The 21,798-nt window shown below is 36.9% G+C and overlaps 1 protein-coding gene across 5 annotated transcripts in view; it reads right to left on the bottom strand.

Moving 5' to 3' along the window:
• LOC133882577 (probable DNA helicase MCM9) overlaps window positions 1-20,521 on the bottom strand; it is a 36,458-nt gene extending 15,937 nt beyond the window's left edge. For 3 of the 5 annotated variants that reach the window (XM_062321781.1, XM_062321779.1, XM_062321780.1), the window contains exons 1-16: window positions 20,333-20,521; window positions 20,139-20,241; window positions 19,935-20,034; window positions 19,689-19,827; window positions 19,024-19,090; window positions 16,586-16,760; window positions 13,712-13,811; window positions 12,591-12,688; window positions 12,345-12,410; window positions 12,049-12,141; window positions 11,691-11,807; window positions 10,458-10,530; window positions 9,093-9,159; window positions 5,813-5,894; window positions 5,448-5,569; window positions 5,284-5,351 (exon numbers count right to left, since the gene is read on the bottom strand). In XM_062321781.1, coding sequence (XP_062177765.1) covers window positions 5,284-5,351; window positions 5,448-5,569; window positions 5,813-5,894; window positions 9,093-9,159; window positions 10,458-10,530; window positions 11,691-11,807; window positions 12,049-12,141; window positions 12,345-12,410; window positions 12,591-12,688; window positions 13,712-13,811; window positions 16,586-16,760; window positions 19,024-19,090; window positions 19,689-19,827; window positions 19,935-20,034; window positions 20,139-20,241; window positions 20,333-20,469 — 1,607 coding nt within the window. In that variant the 5' untranslated portion in view covers window positions 20,470-20,521. The remainder of the gene's footprint in view (window positions 1-5,283; window positions 5,352-5,447; window positions 5,570-5,812; window positions 5,895-9,092; window positions 9,160-10,457; window positions 10,531-11,690; window positions 11,808-12,048; window positions 12,142-12,344; window positions 12,411-12,590; window positions 12,689-13,711; window positions 13,812-16,585; window positions 16,761-19,023; window positions 19,091-19,688; window positions 19,828-19,934; window positions 20,035-20,138; window positions 20,242-20,332) is intronic. The other 2 variants (XM_062321782.1, XM_062321783.1) reach the window with 2 other exon arrangements.
• Between the last annotated feature and the right edge of the window lie 1,277 nt (window positions 20,522-21,798).

Raw genomic sequence — 21,798 nt, 5'->3', positions numbered from 1 at the left:
TATGGTTGAAAATAAATCACTAGATTGAGAAAAAGGACCCGGTGGAGATTCCAATGTCCGTAAGGTAAATTTGATCTAGCATCTTGATTTTACTAATGTGTGTGTGTGTGTGTGTGTGTGTGTGTGTGTTTTGATAAGTAATTGTAACTCAGTTCATTAAAAGCGCAGACGGGTGCAACCCTTATACACGGGAAGTATATAAGAGAGCCCATAAATAGGACGAGATGAGAATAAATTTAAAAAGCCTACAAAAATAAAATCATTCAAGCAATGATGGGGCGCTATCCAATTATATAACATATTATGCAAACGCTTCCGTAGCACCACCATTGATGTCTCTACATCTTCAAAGAGCCACGCATTCCGTTCCCACCAAATACACCACAATAAACATAATGGAGCTAACTGCCAAGCTTCTTTAGCACGACCATACCCAACCGACGCACCCCAACTAGTCAACAACTCCAACACCGTTTATGGTATCACCCACTCTACCCCAAATAAGATGAGAATGTAACTTCAAATTTTATCATATATATATATATATATATATATGAGAGAATTTGAATCGAAGACCTATCAAATCTCATCTCTTCCTTTTACCACCTAAATCAATATTCACAAGCAAACTACAACCAAGAGAAAATTAGATTGCATTAACCTAATGTGGAATAAGTAGACGGCAGATTTAATAAAAAGTGAACAGGCATCAGATCCATGATTTCACATTTAATGTTCCCATTTGCAGATTTGTATACTACTTATAGACCAGTTTTCAGAATACAGGATTCAACCAGCAAAGAAGATTAAAGGAGTGACCGCACTAGCATTGGCAGACTTTGGAAGGTGTTCAAAGTATAGTATGATACTTTCTGGATAGACAGGAATTCCCCATAGCAAAGAAGGTCAAGCTATGGTTTCCGATAACAAAAATCAATAATGCCTGACTTATTTCTTCTAGATATCATGTTGAATTTCGTGCTATTGTGCAAGCAATTAAGATAGAGTTACCAGTAGGTGAAGGAGAACAAAAAATGTTCTGCATTGTAAGAAGGCTTTATATACATCAATAGCCGTCAGAAGTTCAATCAAAGGCATGCCATGGATTTAGCTTCCTACAACACCACTACTTTGAGAAGGCTGGGATACCAAATAGGTTTTCATATCCTTCAAGCAAACGAGCTGCTTTCCTTGCCTATGTGCGTGCAGAGATGTTAAGTTAAATTCTCTTGAGAGATCGTCAGCTGAAGACTAGTATGTTTGGCCTATTATGCCTAATATTCATGTTGGACAATAAAGTGAACTAAGCGCACTTAAGATTACCATTTTTTAGGAAGAGATAAAACAATGTGTTGGCCATTTTATTTGAAATATAAGTTTACACTTTGTCACCTGAACACTATTTATGGCCAAGCTTCAAATAAGATGCCGCAAAGCACATGGAGACGGCTCAATTCTGTAAAAATGTGTGTTTGTGCAGGCTATACACAAGCATTCCTGTTCTTTCCACCCAATGGAACTATATGTACTTATATTTGTTCTACTTCCTACTTCGAATCCACTCCCTCTCACGATGGTTGCGGATCAGTTCTCAAAGACGGAGCATTTTATTGCTTAAAAGAACATGGATGCTCATATTATTTGATCCTAAAAAAATTTGCTGAAACTTACTATTTCCTTGAGGCAGAGAAGAAGATAAATTGGCACTTCCACAATTTAGTATTATCCTGCCATCCTGAACTTGAGGTAAGACCCATCAAGAAGTTACCCCTAGCAAGCTAGTTCCTTGAAAATTCAACCCTAACTCAATTTCAAAGGTAGAAAACCGAAATTGAACTAAAACAAATCTAAGATGCAACTTGCTAAACCCGTTTAAGTAGCAGCCAATATCTAACCAAATACCCGCACACATCTCAGAGTGATAGCTTAGAGTAGTAAACCAGCAACAAAACTGCTTTCAACTCTAAACTTACCATCTACTACACTTTTTATCGTCTTTGATCTAATTTTATCATTGATCAGGCCTTTAAGGAGACAAGAAAAAGGTGTCATCTCTCAAAACTATCACCCAATTTACAATCCCTTTCAAAACTTTTAAATTTTTCCAATCCATCTCTGATTCAAAATTTGAGTTTCAATATCTACACTCCGTCAAAATCAAGTGTTAATGTGGATAAAAAAATGTGTCATTGCCATATGAATTGACAAAATTACACCTAAGAATGTTTTATGGTGTTAGTACCCCGGGTCCCTTTCTTTCTTTCTTTCACAAGATTTGTCCAGACCAAAATACTCTCTCTATCTCCATTCTCCACTATTATATTGGCTACCATCAAGAAACCCTTTTGCCCAAGACGGATTTTTGTTAGATTAGGATAAATTATATTTTATACGTTGGTTATTTGATTTAGAAGATATGATTAAGCTAATCTTCTTAGTAGACGTATTAGAATTGAAGTGTGTAACTTTCCATCATGGATAATAACAGTCTATGTGGGCTATCTTAAGAAAATACCCTACCACTTATTTTTACTTACACTTTTCACCAGTTTATATATAACACCCTAGTCCCAAGATGAGTAGCCCACATAGAGTGGGTAGTTTATAAAGATACAAATGGATGTTAAGTCTCACATTGCTTACTTACTAAGTGAAACTGGACTTTATAAGTGATTCTAAGGAAGCTCCAAATTGAATAATCTTTTTGAAATAATAGCGCAGATGTGACTAGCGTTTTTTTACATCATTACACTATAATGGTTTCAAGCTCTAACCACCAAAGGATCCTCTCTTCAAAATCATTTCTTTTGAGAAGGAGCATAAGGGAACATCTAATGCATTAATGAAGTAGGTGTAGGTAATTCCCTATTAGTAGGGACTAAAGCATTTTGAGGATCCAAATAAAACAATATGGCATAACATATTTGGGTGATGATGATGCTAACAAAACAACCTCTAATTGTCATTGCCCTCAAGGCAACATCATGAGCCTCACCTCAAACACAAACCATTGGCAGAGCCCATTGCCGAAGCCACTCCCAAGCAACCATCGATATAGCACCATTACCCTTTACCCTCAAAGTAATCCCACATTGCCAATTTCTTGACCTGCTTGGCTGAGAAGCAGACTCGATCGCCAGCCCCCAGACCTTGAACTTGCCCAACTCCTGAAAGCACTTAAACATCTCTCTGCACACAATCAAAGTCCTTTACTCCATCATTGCATGTCATTTTCTTTTAGGTTCCCTAAATTTCTGTTTCAACCATACATTCTCTCTATTTCCCTCTCTGTCTCTCATTTCTACTAAGCAAAAAGCTTCATCTATAATTGTGCTCTCTGGCTCTGATTTGCTATAGCGGTATCCGATCTCTTTGTTTTCATCCTAATAATTCTTTGTTCTTCTTAAAGGATTTTAGGAGTCAATTTCTCTTCAGAGCATAAGAACCAATAGCCACTTTAGCTATTAGGTTTCTCTCATCTAGGTCTAATTCAGATCTTCCTATTAGATTGCAAATAATGGTGAATCTAAGAAATAAAGTGATAATGACCATTCTTTCACAGTTTGATCTGAACAGTTACTGATCAGTTGATTTCACTCAGGGGCAGGGATTGAAGTCTGAGGACATGAATACCAAAAACCCAAATGGGGTTTCATCCGAAACAATAGGGCCTTTTGTGAATGCTGGCGATTCGAGAGGCAAAGTCAAAGCAGGTTTCCTTCTGAGTTCGTAGCAAAGATGCTGCTGTGCCTAGATCCAATGGTTGTTGGAGTTGCACAGCATGTACGGCGGTGGATGTTCAACTTTCTATTTTAGGTTGAAATATGTTTAATCACTGAGAAAATGAGGGGAGTGGAAATAGAAGTTTCCGGCTTGTCGTATATGCTGGTCACACTTGGAAAATTATGAAAAAAACCACAGCACTAAATCTCCCTCCCCTTTTCACAGCAATTAAGTCTGTTATTTAATTTCCTTAATACAGTAGATCAAGAAAGTATGGATTTTCAAATTTCCTCCTACAAAATCTTTCATTTTCCCAGATTTTCTAGTGGTTGTTCTCATGCTCGAGCAATTCGGAATTAAAGGCTTACCTAGAAGTTGTTTTCTATTAAGTCTTAGAATTGGGGTTGCTATTGCTGAAGCAGAGCACAGAGGACAGCGAGACAATTGAGCTTTGATCAAGGTTTTGGTTTCAGGCTCTCACAGTATCAACGAATTGATGTTGAAACCTGAACTGCCTGAGCGTTAGGCATTCTAAATTTTATTTGTTTGAGCTTCACTCCTTTAAGAAAGATGAGGGAAAGGGGAAAAAAGTTAAAAGTCTTCTTAAGGGTGCGGTTGGTTTGGTTTTACAGGAAATGAGAAAGGAGGATAATGGTGTCACTTCTAGTCACCCCTCAGGGGTAATGTCATCAACTAATGTAGCAAAGAAGCATTTGCTATACATGCATTGCATTTTCCGTCTAAATAAACATCAGTTTTAATATATGAGGGGACATTGAAACTTAAATTTTGAATTTAGTAGAAATTTAAAGTTCGGAAGGGAATTGCAAATAGGGTGATAATTTGGAAGGGAAGTGTAATTTACACTATAATTAATCATAAATTAATAAAATGATGTACAGTAATAGAGCTGCTAATATAATTCTATTATAAACTAAAATAAACTCAAACCAAAATATATCAGAAGAAAATAAAGCTTTGTAATATACGGTATTTTACATGGAATAACCGAATAAGTAGTTCATCTTAAGCTTGAAAACAAAGGTCTATTTCCAATCTATGAACATAAATTTAATAATTTTATGAATCAAAGACAAGTCTGTTTACCTTTTTACTAGAATAAATTCCTCAAATCCATAGAACAAGTTCATGTATGTAACCATAGCAGCCATCTCTCTAGGATATGCAGATAATTTCATCCATGCTTATTTTATAGAAGTAAACTTTAACCCTATCTCTCATATAAGGAGCTGCACACTCACTCAACTAGTTTCTAGTTTAACATGCTTTATTTAGAAGTTTTATCCAAATTTGGACTTACATAAATATAGCATACTCTACACTCGTTTTCACATTAATGCACATAAGCACATACGGTGTCATATTAAGCCAACACAAAACTCGCATGGGCGAAACTAGCAAGAACTGCATCCATACGCATATAATGATATAGCCACATTTTTTTTTGATAAGTATATAATGATATAGCAACATCCGAATCAATCTTTACATAGCTTAGAACCTATGGCATTCAGAGGTGCTAATGCTTTGAAATGTTACCTCTGAAGCATAGGAAGTGGCCAGATCTTTGTTGGATCCTCGTCATGCTTGCCTTTATCTGATTCACCCTGCACATTAGTTTCATTAAAAGATCAAGACCTCTAATCATTTACATACTTGATGACATCACAGAAGCCAGTTGCATGATCTCAGGAGCACATTACCTCAGCAAGAATATGAGATGAAACAACTGCATCCCATTCCGGATTCTTTGTATCCAAGAGGACAAGAACAATATCAAATCTGCTCAATAAGGGACCAGAGAGTGTCGTATTGACAGACAGAGCTAGATCAGGTTAAGGAAGACAAAAATGGGAATGATGGAAACTTCAGAGAAAACCTGTTCTCAAAGAACCAATATTTAGGAAGACCAAGTGTGCTTATCTTTCATATTTACCTCATGTACCGAATGATGCAAGAAAATAGAAAATCACAGTTGCCTCATTATAAAACTAGACTGTAGCTTGCACAATCAACAGTAATCTGAAAAGCAAATTAAACTGTCATATATTCTGAAGGAAAGTGATACATTGATCAGGATCGTAATGTCCCTTAGGATTCGTTGCACCAAATACGATTGTTCTAGTGCTGAGAGTCGTTACAAGACCAGCCTGGAGAGAGTGAGAATGTAATTGAGCAGCCAGGTTTCTACCAAGCATCCAATAGAGCACAATACAAACTAATCAATAATGCTAAATTAAGAACTGAAATTCCATCTTGATGAAGTTTAAAGTACTGAACAAAATAAAACCAATGGAGTAAGACAACCATCTAAGTCGTAAGGACATAGACACGGGTCACATACCATATTATTATACACCAATGGAACAAATATTAATAAAACAATGCACAAATAAGGCAGGGACATCCCAGTAAGGCAGTAAGTACGTATTCTATGTTTAAATATTGCATTTCATATTTAATCACATCCCATGGCTTGGCTAGGAATGTGTATTTTTTACCCAAGTTCCGCCCCTGACCCGCTTTTGACCCGTGTGGATCAGATTCCGACAAGGGAGGATCAGGAGACAGAAGAGATTTTAGATTCGGAAAGCGAAAGAGGGAAAAATTCTGCTTTGCCGACCCAACCTAGGCTGATTCATAAAATTTAAAAAATAAAAATAAAAATAAAACAATACATTTAAACATCATTTTGTACCACCAAAAACAATGCCATTTGGAGACGTGTATAAAGCCATCGCTTCTGATAAACCCTACGACCCAAAATGCCTTTCAGTTTTCTCTCAAATCTATCCCTTCATCTTCGCCACTCCAACCTCCAAGTCCAAGCCTCCAAAAAAACCTAGATCTAGAAGCTTCTCCCCCCGTCTCACCACCGTTCTCAAAGTCACTCACCCCTTCTTCTCTTTTCTTTGTAATCCTCTCTTATACTCAATCTCTCTTAATCTCGTCTCTCAATCTTCATCTTCGAAGACGTTCTCGTCTCTTCTTCGTCTTTGAAAATATTGTCTTCAAAGACGAAGACATTCTTCACTTCTTTGAAGACAAAGAACGCAACGAAGAACGACGACTTTGTTCGTCATCTGATCGTTTCAATCTCGAAGACGCAAAAGTCAAAACGAGCCCAGCCCCTCTCCTCTTGCCTTCTGCCTGCTTCCACCACCAACTTGGCGGAGGCAAAAATGTCATCAAGCGGAAGAATGCTTGTGTTTATTTCTTGACATTTCCGCCATTGCCAGAGGCAGAGACGGAAAACCCATTTCCGCCTCCGTCTCTTCCGCTGCCCAGCCTTAGTCTTTGCCCTCCAATCTTGTCATAGTTTTCTTAATTATAACTTATTTTGTCAATAGAAAGGAAAACCGTTTTCTCAAGTGCTAACGGCATGTTTGGCCTGAATCGTTTTGGCATGTACCATGTTTAAAAGTTTGTGAAGTTCTGGAAATGACCACAAAAAAATGCAACATGTCCAACAGTGTTGGAGTCTTGAGTACAACATGGCAAAAGAAAGTAATAAAAGAGTCAATGTGATAAATGTTTCATTCATCAGTTCTAACCTATAAACTATAAGAAGTACAAGAGTCATATCTCAACCCGAGAAAGCAAAACTAACCTTGTTTTTCTTTTGATAAGTAAGAAAGCATAACTAACCTTAAGAAAAAACTTTCACTCTTAATTTAAAGATGCTGTCTGGGACTAAATAATAACTATGGGAAAGTTATGTATTACGTAAAATCCACCTGCTCTCCAACAACATGTTCTAGAATGGTAAATCCAAATTTCTAGAGTTCTTGAAACCCAAAAGCACTGTTGTCAAGGCATCTAGGAGCCCTCTAGAAATTCAGACTTTTTAAACAAGAACATCAAGGGCTATTTTTTTCTTTTTTCTTTTTTTCTTTTTAATGACAGAGAGCCCCTCCAAGGCAGAGCCACTTCATGCACCCACTCCTATCAGGCAAACCCCAAACCCGTGCATCAAAAGTAAATATATCTATGCTTTATACAGAAACATGAATAGCGATGAAACAATTTTGGATTGCCCTAAATATCTTTGATAATACCAAAACTACATATGCGGCAGAGTATTCAAGACTACTGTTACATACCTATGTTAGGCGTGGCAAACACATGCAGGCAGCCGACACAGCAGAAGAGGAACAAGTCGAAACCCTAGCTGCAGCAAACCAACCCTAGTGGCGGCTAATCCGTATATGGGAAGAAGCAAGGAACAAGTCGGTGATTGGAGAGCACGGCTTGTGGGTAGGGAAATTCCTAAGAATAAGGGATTGATAGCAAGATTTTAGGTAGACAAAGGAAAGTTCTTCTATGGAAAGAATTCCTAAGAATAAGGCACTAGCCATTATGCATTTATTAGTATTTTATATTGTAACCCTATAAATAGGGGTTTTGAGGAATAAAAAGGTATGCAGAAAATATTTACTCAACTCTTGTAATTGCTTGGAGGCAAGGGTACCTCGAATACCCTATTATCACACCATTCACACTCACTATAGGTAAGCTAAGGAAAACTAATCCTGCAGCTTTGCCTCTCACCAAACCTATTACCCGTTCCCAAACACAAGCCCATAACAACTACCCACTGGGAGACTCAAGGCTTGATTGTTTTTTCCTTTTCTATACTCTCCCACTTATACTAGCGGTCCTCCTTCTCTCTCTCTCTCTCTCTCTCTCTCTCTCTCAATAACCTTAATTTATTTTTAATTTGAACTAGTGATTTTATATAACAAAATTTATTTTTAATTCAAACTTCAGATTTATTTTAATTTTCTGTATTTTTAGGGTAAAACTAAGAACCCTAATTCAACTACATTTGAATGAGAGAAAAGAACTAGTGTGTGTGTGTGTGTAGAGGCACTGAATCTAGCTCTCAATAAAAAGCCTAGTAAACAATTGAACCTTCTTTATGGAAAATGTGAAAGAAGATTAAAACAAGATGTGCTCAAAGAATCCTAAGTGAAAGATAATCCATGTTGTTTAGTGCCTTTGTTTAATTCAAAGCAATAATACTAATCCACCACATCTGGAAAAGGATGTTATACCATTTACGAAACATCTGCAGTAATATTTACTGCATAGAGAGGGCAAGAACTAAATCTCTACAAAAATTCAGTGACAACTAGAAGAGCCATGAAATTATTCGGGCGTTGTCAATACTCTTAAGAAACCCAATGCAAAAGTCAAATAGCATGAACTCATACTAGAACTGGATGATGGTTACTCTAAGCTTAAACGCCAAACATGACAGCAAGTATTAATAAGGACTACTTAGCCACAATTGATGTACAGCTTTTGATAAATTATTATAACATGTTACTAACTAGATATTCTACCTTGGCAACACTTATGGTCTGCTGCTCCATGGCTTCATGTATGGTTGACCTGTCATGTTCTCTCATGCTGTCAAACAAAATTTAAGTTAAGTTTTACATGAAATGCCCAAAGCAAGAGAACCATAAATCATCTTGGTGAACCGAGTGATGCAAGGCAATGAGAAGTAAATTTTACTTTTAATTTAATTTTACGAGTCGAGGATAAATATGTATTTTTATATTTCTGGACATGAGCTGTACTTTTTAATCTATTAGGTCTTATTTTGTGTTTATTATGTTTTTAGGTTTTATTTCTGGGTTTCACTAGTTATTTGAATTTTGGTCTTTAGTAGTTAAAAGCCAAGGAGTCCAAGTCCATTAGGGTTAAGCATTAAACCACATCTTATTGCCTTACTCTTCGTTAGGCAAACACTTGTTGTCAATGACTAATAACAGCACAATGTTACTGTCAACTTCATCTTTATCATACTTATACAACAACAACAACAACAACAACAACAACAACAACAAAAAAAAAAAAAAAAAAAAAAAAAAAAAAAAAAAAACCTTCACCTTTATCATAACCAAAACATCAACATTATGAAATATAGAAACATTGGGATTTCAAGTGAAGGTTTTGCATCAGGTCTCATTGAAAGTCGCATTTTGCCATGTCCCTTTATCCATCTTGCTCAAAATGTTAGTCAGAATGGTACCACTTCAGATATCTATGAAAATTTCACCTCTGATGCTAAAATCTTCACTCAAAAATAGATTCTCCCTGTTAGACTCAACTAGTGTGTGTTAGAAATTAGTTACTTGACTCTTCTTCAGCTCAGCGCAGTGGTTGAACAATCTGTGATAATTCCAAATTTGTTGTTTCCATTTATTGAAGAAGAAATATAAGAAGCAATAACTTTTCCCATTTGAATCCCTGAAATGACAATTTCTAGTCTTGCATTGATCTGTTAATCTAAATTATGTATAAACATTGCATTTGCAGTTTTTCATTTCGTTTTTAACTAGCTGCCACTTAAATGAAGTCCCACAGAATAGTGTTATACATTTCTTATGAAAAGCCAAAGCGATTAATCACAATCTAGGACCTTTTGTCTTCCAAATCTGAATTACTGCAACCACCAGCTCCTCTATGAATGGTCTCACCGACCAAGAGTCACTTTTTGAATTAGATCATCAAAATTAATCATGCAAAGCCAATGGTCATACACCATTGTCGACATCATCCTCATCATTATAATCAATGATGATGACACCAGTAAATATCATATACGAAGGTGAAAGACATATATATTGCACATGTGAAGTTGAGTACTAATTGGATAAAGGCTAAAATGAGTTTTTTCATGCTGGCACTCGTTTGCTTACCTATCAAATTCATCTATACAACAAATCCCTCCGTCTGCAAGAACAAGTGCTCCAGCTTCCAACATCCACTCTCCTAGGAATTTGATAAACAAGGTTTATTAATGTAAAAAAGAACACAGAAATATGATGCACCAATACAGATATGATACGATACAAGCACGGCGATACATCAATTCTCAAAAATTTAGGATGCAACACATGTAGGGATATTTTAATCAACTAATATATAATTAAATGTTTTTTGAAGTACAAATAATAATTACTATCCAGGTTTGGTATTCATAGAAAATTTAGAAGTACGGAAGTTTTACTTTCTAAAACACCAGACCATGTTAAAACACCTCCTTCTTTTAAGAAAATTCAATTTATAGCCTCAAAAAATGTGTCAAATCCCACTGCATTTGAGTCATATTCACGATTAAAAAAAAAATTCATTTTTGACATATTATCTAAATGTATCGATACATATTCTGGCATATTCATATTGGCTATATATCGAATATAAGTACACTGGCTATTTTGAAGTATCAGTGCTTCCCAGATATAGGATAAAAAGGTGGAAGGCCAAACTACATAGATGTCAAAAACAATTCCTCCAGTGAATGACAAAAGCTATTAGGTAATGCCTAGAAGAGATCCATTAATAAAAGAAAGGAACAGATAAGGCAAAATTGAACTAAATCCACTTGAAAATGAGTACAATATAAGCACAACTTAGCTATAATTATACCTAAAAACTTAAGTGCTAGTAAACAAGATTGTCTGAAAAGCTAAAGTTGCATTGAGCCAATAACATATATCAATTTGGCACAACCTCTTCCTGTCCAGGCCATGCAGGGGAAGCTTGAACAGAACGCATATAAAGATGAACCTGAACAGTATGAGAATCCTTAGGTTCAACTAAAGGATTTTTTTTTTTTATTCAACTAAAGGATCTATTAAAAGACAATCTTTGGAACTAAGTTGAACATATAGGGTACACTAGAAAAAGAGAAATATAAATAATAAAATTAGTGGGAGCAAAAGAGGTATGAGAAAAAGGGAACCAACATCATAAAATGGACTCTACTATTCAAAACTTGCGCAGGGTGTTTTCAATGCATCTCCAAGTAAGCAGGAGAAGTCTCATGTCAATAATAGAGTCTGGCATTGGCACAGCTCCTAATTAGAAGCATGCACTCTGCATAATTTTGTCATCTTAACATATTAAGGTAGAGGCGATATGTATATTACCTCCATCTTTGACTGCAGTGACAGTCAATCCAGCACTAGTGCTTCCTAACCCAGTAGTGATAACAGAGCGGTTGCTCAATTTTGCAGCAAATTTTAAGAACTGAGACTTGCCAGTACCTGTGAGATATATCCAGTGATGTTTACTTGATATTTTATCAAGCGAATTTCAAACATTTGAACTATTTGTCAAGATCCTCTCAGCATTTCCACAGTAAAAGGAGTTTAGACACACAAATACATACACTTATATGCATATTTACACACACATATATAGAGAGAGAGAGAGAGAGAGATACAGAGAACGGGGATCACATATTTGTGAACAAAAGTAAAAAGTAACAAAGAATAAAACTTTTACCTGGATCACCAACCAGCAGCAAATGAGACTCTCCTCGAACCTTTGTCCCAGAAGCATCAACATGTTGCACACCTCCAATAAGTGTTAGTGCAACTGAATTGAAGAAAGAAAGGTAAATGTGATAAATAAAGTAAAAACAGATGACTCATACTAAGATAGAAAAGGAAACAACAAGACACGGGTTTTTTTCACTTTTATATCATATTACCAAAACTTTTAAGTAACCCAAACCATGAACTGCAATTTCAAATTGTAGAACAAAGAAATAAGAGAAGAGATATGGAATGACAGCAAACCTGCAAGCTTCACAGTGAAGAGTCCAAAAACTTGTGGGCAAATACGTTGCAGAATGGCATTTCTCCCTGGGTAAATATTGAGCAGATCTGAAGTTAACACTGGTAACAACATACTGAAGCTCACAAAATAATCTCACAAGATGCTACTACAGAGAATGAAAAGGAAATATTCAATATATCCTTGATATGAAATACATCGATGGTCAACAGAGATGATTCATAAGGTACATGATCAACAATTTTTACCTTTTAATGGGGTACCTTTGAAATCTGACCAGAACTGCTTGAATTTCATAATAACATCATCAGGTATATCAATGTCAGACTTCAGCTCATTGGTTCTCCTAAAAAGCCAAATAAATGTTCACGGAAAAAACAAACAATACCAAGTATTATAGTTTTTCCTTGCATAAAATTCAGAATAACTGACTAAATTCATTAGCATAAGATAGCATTCAGCTGCAAAAGCACCAGAAGTGTGCACTATTTAACAAGCTGAAATGCACTTTTTACCTTTCTTATTTCTTCCACCTCTACTACTAAAGAAAGAGTTGGACAAAAGAAGTTCTACATAAGTGCTATTATATCTTTTGAATATTTTTTTGATAGGTAAGCAAAGAAATATATTAAAAAAGCATAAGGCGTCCTAACGTATACAGGAAGTTTACAAAGTAAACCAAACACGAGCAAGCAAAAAAAATAAAAGAGAAAACCCACAAAACCCACAAACAGCCGAGAAACAAAGACCCAAAGCCCAAACTCTAGACTAGCCAAAAACACCCTAGACTACATTACATCAATAGTCCTTTTGCCTTTACCCGGGCTAGAACGAACACCCCTAGCATCAAAGTTAATCGAACATTCTAAGTTCTTAACCTCTCTACTCCCTTTAGTCTTAAGAATAGAAGCAGGATCCTCTTGACACTAACCCTCATCAATCAAAGTCAAGAAATCCATAAAAACCCATCACCCTCGAAAGAGATCCCCATAGTGTGATAACACACTTTGGCATCCTGCCCAGCCTCAAGGTACCCTAAATCCCCCACTTGTACCTCCTCTCCAACACTAGCCCCATCCAGATCACCCCTCGGCAAAGGTTCTCCCATCTCAAAGGAAAATGAGATAAGCTACACAGCGGGACTCGGACCAAGAAACCCCCGCTGAAGAAAGCCTTTCGCCAGAGGAGAGATAATGGATGCCTCCACGGACTCAGCAATCAATCCGATCAACTTCGCATCCTTCATCTTCCAAGAATACCTCAACACCGACTTGGAATCCGACGGATACAGAGGCACCCCAGCCTCCGACATCACGGGACCTGAGAATATCTTTTGAATATTAAAACCAATAAGAACTATGAGACTTACCTAACATGATTAGCAATTAGTATGGGATCAAGGTCACATCGCACGTCTTTTAAGTCTGAAGACCACTTTGCAGTTAGGATCCCAGTAGCGATCACGTCATCTACACCAAAAATAAAAAATAAAATAAACAATCCAATGCACAATGTTCAAAGTGTAGCATGGGTCAACAGAATAAGAAGGCAACCATAAATATCTTTTAGATCCTTTCCAATATAATATCACAGTTTCAAGTTTCAATTAGCTCTTTAAGGTATGTGGGGCACAATAAGAAAGACAAATAAAGTAAGAGAAGAAGGGATTGAGATAAAATAAGTAATATCTAACTTACATTCTACCTGTCTGTTGTATGATATTATTTCAGTAATAAAGGAAATATCAAACTTAATAATATTCAAACACCTAAAAGACAGAAAAAAAAAAAACTTTCAATACTTCCCTTCAAGTCTGTACACTCAACGTTGTGAGCTACTTCACGTAATACAACTTTTAGAACATTATTGGTAAGAAGACGTACTAAATGAAGCTTCTAGTATAAATATATTTACCTTTTGCTAAAAAATAATTCTCTAATAGTTTAAACTTTCAGAATAACTAGTTATATCAATGGAAGCACAAGAGATCTTATAATACAAATCCTAAAGACCTAAATCCATGTCTGAGGCCCACTATGAGTGCTGAGACATTCACGTGAAGAGGAGTCTTGAAATCATCATATGTGATGCATATAAAATATAGGCTTATTGTTGGTACATCTGCTACTTTCCAATATTTTTTGTATTCGTGCTTTCCTCATATAGAGGACCCACGTGCAACATTAAATTTGGACAATCTTTATACTATTTTAAAACAGCTTTTTCATTTGATTTGATGTTTAAAATTAATTCGGTTATGCCTAGAAGGATAAGAGAGTTGTAGGTGAGTTAGGGAGGTCAGGAGGTGCGTCGTAACATTTTGGAAGTTTGAAGTTTGGCTCCTTTTATGTTTAATGTAGCGTATATTGAGAGAGCAGAATGCATGGAACTTTGAAGATAGAGAGACTTCCACGGTAGAGCTGAAAAAGATTTTGTTCAACTCCTTACACATAGATAGCAGCACATTATTGTTTGGTTTTTTTTTTCTAGTTTTGCTGATTTTTTGAACTGTTGTTCTTTTTCTCCTGAATAGAGGGTTCTCTTGTATATTTCATGTATACTAGGATTGCACCAATCTACACTTTTCCAATGAGATCAAATTACTTATAAAAAAAAAATGAGTCACTGGCCCAAGATATGTGTTCTTGCATTCAGCTACAGTTTTTTAATGGTATTAGGACAATTTTCCTTGTTGATTAAAATTAGTCTTTTACGTTAGCTATTTCCATCTTGAAGAGTTCTAATCACAGTAGGAAAAGGTAATTTCCAAGAGTCTTGTAAATAAACTTCACTGTACTCAAAGAAATCAGACTTGGATAATGAAATATTTAATACTAGAGTTTTTTAGGAAACAGTGCAGAGTGCTCTCTCTCTCTCTCTCAGCAAGAGAACAGCCCCTTGAACCTTTCTTTTCTTCCATCTTTTCAACCCAAATCAAACAACTTTGCTTACCTTATCAAAACCCTAAAACCCCACATATTTCCCAGGCCATTAGCAAACAAATAATCGATCAAAACAAACCTTAAATGTCCTGTTATTTGCTGCTGCCTTGAAAACCCTGCAACCAGCCTCTTTTTCAAGAATCACTAAGTTGGGCTAAAAAAACCTATCACTCCCAGGCCTAATTCAATCTACAAACACTAGCCCCTTCTACTATAATAGCTGCCCCTAAACCACAACTTTATTTATATCCACGATATTGTCAATATGAGATTGTTCTCTGAAAGTTTAAACTTTTGCAGCCATTGCTGACTCCATCCTAAATTGCTTGTCCAATTTTATGGATATCCATGAGATTGCCTATATTGAAAAAGTCAATGAGCAGAGTTTTATCACTTTCCTAATTTATGACCCTCTATATTGAAGTAATACTCATGAAAGTTCCAGTCTTTCTGGTAGTTTTTACAAGTTTGTGGATGTAGTTTTAAAATTTTTGGATTATGAAAGATGGACAAATAGTCTGGGAGGGATGGCTATTTATCATGGTGTTAGAGAAAGTTAAACAACCAATTAATCCAAAAGCTTATATATTGTCAAACAATGTATATTATGTATCTCGATATTGTAACTTTTAACCGAACACAGAAATTCAAGTCAAACAGACTCATTAAAGTATCTTGAGCAATTGAACCAAATTAGCCCAGAAGCTCCATTAGATGAAGTGCCAACAACGACACCCATGTTTTTCACTACATCATAAATGAAGAAAAGCTATAGAGTATGTTATAGCCAGTTCAAATAAAGCAACACCAGAAGCTATTTTTTGCTTAAATTTCTAGTAAGTTGTAGACACCTAACCTATTCCACCGCAAAGAGGACCACAAGTCCAAACCTATGGTTGAGTTTGGGCTACAGGTAGCTGATTCAGTCCTCAAAATCAGCTCTATCTGCCAAGAAACCAAACAGAGTTTCCTAATTTGCAGCCAAAGAATGTAATAGAAAATAATCCTGTAACTTAAGAGCCTCCTCCATCCATCCCATATATCTTCTACATAAAGAGGTAAAATCATAATGAAGCCTTATCCTATTCCATCAGTAAGGCTGGTTGAATGCTCGATTCAAGCTTCGATTGCTTATTTTAATGACAGTAAAGATGCATACATGTTTGTTATCCAATTCACCATTTATAAGAACTAGAACAAGTCTAATTTTAGTTGAAGTGTCTTTAAAGATACAATTGGATATTGGTAATGCTAAGAAGTAACTTAGGAGAAAATGAAAAAAGCTTCCAAGAATTTAGTACCTCCAGCTTTAACAACGTCAACAAGATCATCCTTCAATATGACAGGAATTGAACGAGGAATGGACCCAACACCCAACACCTGTGTGCTCTCTTGGATTTTGATTTCCTGATAATCATGGCGTATTATAGAATCTTCTAATTCCTTGAACTTTGTGCCTTCGCAGGCTTTAGACCTCTGCCATTGAAGACAATGGATAAGTCATCAAACTCCAAAAGGATAACTGGATAAGACAGCCAAGCCATACATACATCAAAGAGACAATTAATGCCTTACTGCAAGTATTATACCCAACAGCCGTGTACCTAGAGACTAGTGTAATACAATTCAAACTCTCTAGTATTCTGATATACTAGAAGAGGATAGTTCCTTATCTAACTCTACTACATCTTTAGATGTGTTGTGTGTTGAAGTGTTGTTTGTTCCAATATTGTTGAGAAGGTTGTGTTGTTGGAGAAGATGTTATCAAAAATGAGAAAAACTAGGATTCTTCTCAAGAAGTGGTTTTATTACGTAAAAGTTAGTATTTTTAACATACATGCTTCGTTGGTTGAGGTTGTGAGTAGCGAGAAAGGAGTTTTGGAGTGTTAGGAACTTAGATGAAATGATTGTTTTGAACAAAAATAAGATTCATGCACTGTTTCGTCCGAACAACGCTGGAGGCCATCCAGACAAGACCCTGGCCAGTAGGCCTCGGTCGAGGTGTCATTCGGACCACATCCAAACGAAGTAACAATATGGGGTGGAGGGCAGTAGCCCTCAGTCGATGTCATGTTCAGACCCTGTCCAAACAACGCTAGTGGCAGTAGAGGTCGATCAGTGTCCCGCATGGACCATGTCCGAACGAGACTGCTTCGATGCTAGAAATAATGACTTTCTAGGGAAAAGGAGACAGTTGGAGGTCCGGTGAAGTCTTAGGAGCCTAGAAAAGTTCATAATCTAACGAGTAGTCGGAATGTAAATGCAAACAAACGCAAATACATACCACAGAGGAATAAGCCAAAGGATTAGCAAGTTGTCACCAAAACTTTCCCACCGACTATTAAATATCTTTTACATGCCATGAGGTATATGCATAATTTATTCGTGATCATGAGCCCAGCAATTTAAGTATGTTCATATATGTTATCATATGTTACACTATGCTTTACATGGTTTAAAAAAAAATGAAAGAAATGAATGAGTTTTGAGAAATTGAAAGACCAGTGTTGTAAAATAAAGTTCTCTGAGAAATAAAATGGAAAGACCAGTTTTACAAGGAATAAAGTTTTGTAAGAAAATGTTTTGTCACAACCCAGTGTTGAGTGGGGGAAATACACTCAACAATCCAATGCTAGGAGAGGGAATGAGACTAGCAACCCAATGTTAAGTGGGAGAATACGCATAACAACCCAGTGCTAGGATGGGGAATACGAATAGTAACCCAACGTTAAGTGGGGGATACGCTTAACGACCTAATGTTAGGAGAGAGAACACGACTAACCAACCAATGTTAAGTGGAGGCAATATGCTTAACAAACACAATGCAAGGAGAGGGCAATATGTCTAGCAAACCTAGTGTTAGTGGGGGTAATACACTTAACAAACCCAGTGCTACAAGGGGACAATACAACTAGCAAATTATTAAAGAGAAATGATTATGATTATGATTGTGTATACAATTATGACTATATGTTGCATGTCTTGATTTTGAATATTGTTTTCCACTATTATATAATAGCAATCGTGCTAAACCTAAACTATATATGTATATTGATGCTCTAATATAATTTTGGAAAAGAAAATGCTAAGAGAGTTAGTGATTCGAAAGCTATTCTGAAAGTAAAGTCTCTCTCTAATTTAAAATGCTTTTGTATTGCCATTTACGCCAAAATGCATTTCTACGTGGGTTTATGAAAACCTTGCATATGGTTATAAATAAAAGTTGTTTTGATTTTGAGAGCCAGCTTTTAAATAAACAAGAGAGAAATTTAATTAAAGGCTCACGTAACAAACATGATCAGTTGGATTGTTTTTAGGGTTACTAGGTCGTGGACTCATCATTTCCACCTGTAGAATTATTTATTTACAGATATAGTTGCAGTGGACATTATCCTTAAAGTCAGTAGGTAGTTGGCTGACTTTTATGGATGTCGGCCATAGTAGTGGATACCATATGTGGCACTTTTGTAAATGTAATGAACAATCTTTTGTCTAGATATTTAAGATGATGTATAATATGTATTCAGTTTAGTTAGTGTTCAGTTTACATTTTGTGTAAAGGTGAGTTTGTGGTTTTCAAAGAGAAAAATAAATAAATAAAAATTTAAAAAAGAAAAAGAAAAAAGAAGTCATTTTCCAATGCTTTATTGAAGCTATATAGTAGCGTCACATGGAATATGTGAATATTCCATCAATTGTCTTTGTTCGGGGCATTATAGATTGGGTCCAAAAAATATACCTGAGACGGGCAAAATGACGGTAGTGATATTGAGTTTCTAGCTTCCAGCTCAGGATAAACTAGGAATCTGCAGGGAAAAAAAAACAGTGAAGTGAAACCATGAGAGTTTTATTTGTAGTGGATCAATCTTGAAACGTGACATGTGCCGCAACCATTCAAAGTAAGTTCCTTGGGTTGGATAGGACATTTGGTCCATGTCGCGATTCCTGGATCCAGGGGTGAATAAACCCCATTGACAATAATCAGGTAAAACTCTTATGCAAACTACTATGGCATAAAACAGGTACCTCCCGGTAGATTAGATAATAGGAATGTTAGTCTCGTATGATTAAATACACCCTAGATAGATGTAAAAGAATGCCATCAACTAGCATATGCCATTCTGAAAATTTCAAGGAAAAAGTGACAAAATGCATGATTACAGATCTCAAAATCATGTATTCCACAAGTGCTGGAGCTTGGAGTAGTTCATAGTTCTATATCGTAACTCTCCTTCCTTTGCAAAGTTTAAGAAGAAACTAGGTTTACAATATAGGAGGTTGCACTATTTTTTGCAGTCCTATTCATAAGCATGCGAGTACACTAAGCAAATTAACACGCCAAAAATTTACTCGTGCAATATGTATATGCGTATGTGCCACATAAGAAACCAAAATAAAACCCACTTGTGGTTGCATTTCTGGCATATATACCATCTCTCCCCTTCATACATCTTGATTGCTCCGGACCGGATCACCGTCCCTTTGAGAGTAAGAAGAATCCCGCGATGTTTCACTCTGACGCTTCCAATGCTCGGAAAAGTCTCTACCACACCCACACACAGACACACACGTCAAACTAACAGTTCCGAATTAGCCCACTAAGCATAGAATTGAAAAAAATCCGAGAGCACAAAGAGAAGCAAAGCAAACCAGGACATTCGAGCGGGGAACCGCTGACGTTTATACGAACATGAATGAATTTCTTCTCAATCCCACTTTTGCAACCTTTCAAATCCCCCAAAACTATTCTCTACATACACAAGAAAGCACACCCACATCAAATCTTCAAAAAACGATGGCTACATACACACTTTTACATAAAAATCTAAACAATTTTGCATAGAAATTGCATACATGAGCCCAAACAGCAGCATCATCGAAAAACCGCAAGTGCTCGGTGGGTTGGGAGAAGACCGATTGCGCGAGAGGTGGGTCGTCGTCCATTAGCTCTGCAAAACTAGGAGATACAGAGAAAGAGAGAGTTTAGAGAAAGAAAATAGAGGAAAATGAGAAGTTTTGAAAAAGGGGTTTTATATGTGTATATATACTCGACGTAGAGAGGGTAGTGAAGCTTGGGGTCGGGGGAGAGAGCGATGGAGCGGAGCTGGTGGGAGTGGCGGCAAATGAGGAAGGCCGCCAGGGCCTTGACTTGAGAGGGAGGGTTGTCGATTTCATGGGAGGCCATGGCTGTGACCTGTGATACAAGGAGGAAAGCTCAAGCCGAGTTTGGGCGGGACATAATGCACTTGGAGAAAACAAAAAATTGTTTGTTTAACAGGTTGCCAAACAAGCTTTTTTTTTTTTCCTTTTTCTTTTTTTGAGACGAAAGTGAAACTTTCATTAATCTTCTAAAAATAAGTACAAATCACCACCAAAGGTGTACACAGAACAACACCATTAAAGTGTGTACTCCAAGATGAGTCAAAAAACTCAGACTAATACATCAACAAAACAAGAAAATCACCCAAATGAAGCTACAAACGGAGGAGACATCCACCAACAAATCAGCCACCAAAAGCCATTGGACGCCACCGAACCACACAAAAGGAACAGAGCGTGGCCCTCACACGCTTACCATAATGACAAGAAAACCTGGCATGTGAGGGCTACGCGCCGAACACTGATCGTCTTTCCAACCGTAGCAACCAGCAGCTAAACTAGAAGACCCCGAAAACCAAAGCTGAGAGGCGTGTGTCGAACATAAAACAGCAGAATTTCACAGATTTGGCCTCACGACATACTTAATACGCTAAGGAATGGCCAAGGCTTCCACCGACGACACAAGCGAAGTATCACTTCTCCTCAAGCACCTCACTGGGTGTTTTCCTGTCATAAACCAAAGAAAAAACAACAAAACAAAAACCTCATAGTCCAAAAGGACTAAAAGGGACACTACAACAGCCGAATCTAAACCGAGGGGACAAAACACCACACAACCCTAATGGTTGGGGGACTCTAGCCTCCACTGGAAAACCAAGGAGTAAACAAAAACCCCCTTAGCCCTACAAGGCGAAGGGGAAGAAACAAAAACCGGGAGGGAGGCTTAAAGCCTCCCCCCGACGAGAGGGGCCAACAGTGAAGAGAGGCTTTTCTTCTTAGAGAGAGAGGCTCTAGGTTTTAGAGAGAGAGTTTTTTGTGGGTGGTGATCAATGATAAGAAGATTGATTTCACTTCTTGAATGCACGAAATTTTTTATTATCTAAGCGAATTTTCAAATACAGTTAGGGATAAAATTAACCCTAGAGACACGTGGATTCAGAAACATCTCGGAGTTAAGTCTCGGACACTCGTTCCGACCCAGCAAAGAAAATTTCGTCTAGGTATAAAGACGTCTCGGTCTTAACATTCCAGGTTACGGTATATAAAATATTCCGAGATCTCCTAGTCTGATCGGAGCGAACATATCTCGGATATTTGAGTCTCGGAGTAATAATGCATCGGGGTAATAACACCTCAGTGTGATATCAAGCCGGTGCGACAACATCTCGGAGTAACAACATCTCGGCCTTACACA

The sequence above is a fragment of the Alnus glutinosa genome, chromosome 11 (genome assembly GCF_958979055.1).
Source record: "Alnus glutinosa chromosome 11, dhAlnGlut1.1, whole genome shotgun sequence".
In the NCBI taxonomy this organism is placed as follows: domain Eukaryota; kingdom Viridiplantae; phylum Streptophyta; class Magnoliopsida; order Fagales; family Betulaceae; genus Alnus; species Alnus glutinosa.
This window is presented reverse-complemented; position numbering and strand designations above follow the sequence as displayed.